The sequence below is a fragment of the Rhinopithecus bieti genome, unplaced genomic scaffold (genome assembly GCF_001698545.2).
Source record: "Rhinopithecus bieti isolate Rb0 unplaced genomic scaffold, ASM169854v2 scaffold_36315, whole genome shotgun sequence".
NCBI lineage: Eukaryota > Metazoa > Chordata > Mammalia > Primates > Cercopithecidae > Rhinopithecus > Rhinopithecus bieti.
The window spans coordinates 408494-411183 of NW_016815814.1; the positions used below are offsets into that span (position 1 = coordinate 408494).

The 2690-nt window shown below is 53.3% G+C and overlaps 1 protein-coding gene across 1 annotated transcript; it reads left to right on the top strand.

Annotated features, from left to right (window-relative positions):
- The first annotated feature begins 271 nt into the window (after positions 1–271).
- ASPRV1 (aspartic peptidase retroviral like 1) lies at positions 272–2430 on the top strand. Its single transcript, XM_017853783.1, has one exon. It carries the CDS (start codon positions 1079–1081, stop codon positions 1856–1858), a length of 780 nt encoding a protein of 259 aa, XP_017709272.1. The 5' UTR covers positions 272–1078; the 3' UTR covers positions 1859–2430.
- The last annotated feature ends 260 nt before the right edge of the window (positions 2431–2690 follow it).

Below are 2690 nucleotides of genomic sequence, written 5' to 3' on the forward strand. Positions count from 1 at the left end.
CATTGCCAACATGGTGGACGTTTTCCCTCTCAGAATGAAAAGCAACTGAAATTTCCCCATGATCTTTCCACAAATGACCATGCGGGGAAGTGGGAAAGGAAGGGCTGCAGTGCCTGGGGCAGGGACCCTTGGAACAGTTTTTGGAAATGGAGAGGGGTAAATAGAGTGGAGACAACGCTCATGGAGTCCAGTATGAGGCCTACCCAAAATTGCTTGGCCACCCCTCTGCCTCTGAATCAGGGGTGATCAATGAAGGAAAATTACTGCAGCAATGGAGTCCATGTAAGATGATTGTGCACGTGTGTGTGTGTGTCCCCTCACTCACTTAAAAAAGACCATTTCTGTGCGTTCTTGATTCTGGGACCCTCCTCTGCCTCCTTCTCCAGGAAATCCCGTAGGATCCCATACCTGCTTTAGAATGTGTGTGAGACACTTCCCAGTGCCTGGCACGTGGTAGGAGCTCTGTACATGTAAACTCTTTTCCTGTGACCACTCAAAGTAGTCACTTGTGGGGGAGGCCAACAGGGGCTTTTCCGGTCTCAGAGCTGATGGGCATCCAGTCCCTGCCTCCCTCTTCCTTCTCTGGCTGATGACAAATACCTGAATGTCATCACATCCTCCGTGTCCTCATCTGTTATTCTGGAACACAGGCTGGGGAGGGTACAGGGTAGTCCCCCTTCAACAGAGACCAGCCTTTCTTGGGATGTGGGCTGACTGGTGTTGGTCCAAGGATGGATGCAGAGGGTGAGGCACCCATCCTGCTAGTCGGGCCGGATGCTAGCAGGAGGGCGGAGCGAGGAGGGGCGGAGCTTCCAGAACAAAGAAGAATGGGGAGCCCGGGGCCAGCCTAGGAATCAAAAAGGCTCTGCAGAGTGAGCGGGTCACAGCACTGCCTGCCTCTGCCCCAGCAGTCAGTCAGCCAGCGGCACCTGCTCCCTCCTGCTTGCCCAAGGCTGGGCAAGTCATCCCCGCTCTGCTTCGAGAGGCCCCGTTTTCCAGCGTGATTGCGCCGACACTGCTCTGTGGGTTTCTCTTCTTGGCGTGGGTTGCTGCTGAAGTTCCAGGGGAGAGCAGCAGGATGGCCGGGAGCGGAGCCAGGAGTGAGGAAGGCCGCCGGCAGCATGCCTTCGTCCCGGAACATTTTGATGGGGCCAATGTGGTCCCAAACCTCTGGCTGCACCGCTTTGAAATCATCAGCGACCTCAACCATTGGGACCACATCACCAAGCTCAGGTTCCTGAAAGAGTCCCTCAGAGGAGAGGCCCTGGACATCTACAATGGGCTCAGTCCCCAGGACCAGGGAGACTACGGGACTGTGAAAGAGACCCTCCTGAAGGCCTTTGGGGTCCCTGGGGCTGCCCCCAGCCACCTGCCCAAAGAGATCGTCTTTGCCAACAGCATGGGTAAGGGCTACTATCTCAAGGGGAAGATTGGTAAAGTGCCCGTGAGGTTCCTGGTGGACTCTGGGGCCCAGGTCTCTGTGGTCCACCCAAACTTGTGGGAGGAGGTCACCGATGGGGATCTGGACACTCTGCAGCCCTTTGAGAGCGTGGTAAAGGTGGCCAATGGTGCTGAAATGAAGATCCTGGGTGTCTGGGATACAGCAGTGTCCCTAGGCAAGCTGAAGCTGAAGGCACAGTTCCTAGTGGCCAATGCAAGTGCTGAGGAAGCCATCATCGGCACTGATGTGCTCCAGGACCACAACGCTGTCCTGGACTTTGAGCACCGCACATGCACCCTGAAAGGGAAGAAGTTCCGCCTTCTGCCTGTGGGAGGGTCCCTGGAAGATGAGTTTGACCTGGAGCTCATAGAGGAGGACCCCTCCTCAGAAGAAGGGCGGCAGGAGCTCTCCCACTGAGAAACCCCCTTTTCTCTAACCTCCTAAATATTGGTGGGAAGGCCCACCACTGTGTGTGTGTGGGGGGCGCATATCCTCAGGGGGATCACTGGGCTTGGCCAATCCGCTTATCAACTCTTGCTCTTCCCTCCTCTCTTCCTCCCTCTGCAGGGGCCTTAATTTGCCCCTGGCTGGGGAGGCTTCCACTGAACAGGCATAGGTGAGGGAGATCAGGCTGTCTTAGAGGGACAGGGTCCCCATGGTCATCAAGCTGCTATTGATGACAAAGACTCAAAGGCTAGAAGAGCTCCCAAGGAAGCTAGAAATGCTTGTCTTTGAAATAACTGTGGAACCCCTTTAGATCCCCTGAGGTATGGCTTGGTCACTCTCAGGTCCTCAAAGCCTGTCTCAGCTGGGCTGGGTCCTAGCTGCAGGGTCTTTGTGAGGGTCACAGTTGCTCTGAGACACCTCCTGAAGAGCCTTTCCACCTGTACAATGGTATTTTCTGTCTCTCATTTGCTTTGAAGCCCATTGTGCCTTGTGCCAATAATTCAATTGCTGCAAACACCAATAAAGATTGATTCATGGAAAAACCATGTAATGTGTTGATTGAGGATGAGAGGAATGTGAGAGGGAGTCAACATCAAAGACAAGGGAGATTCACGTGTCTACTGAGTGCCCAGCTGGAGGTGTAAGAACATATACACAGTGACAACACGTCTTGGATTTTCTAAGGCAGTCTCAGCATAAAATATTTTGACTTATTCCCTCCAGAATTACTCTCATTATTTTGAATCTTCATAATTCCTCTACTTATTTCAATCTGTAGTATTTTACCATACACATTGCCCCA

Excerpts from the sequence above, each read along its gene's own strand:
- ASPRV1 (XM_017853783.1), top strand. The coding sequence starts at position 1,079 with ATGGCCGGGAGCGGAGCCAGGAGTGAGGAAGGCCGCCGGCAGCATGCC.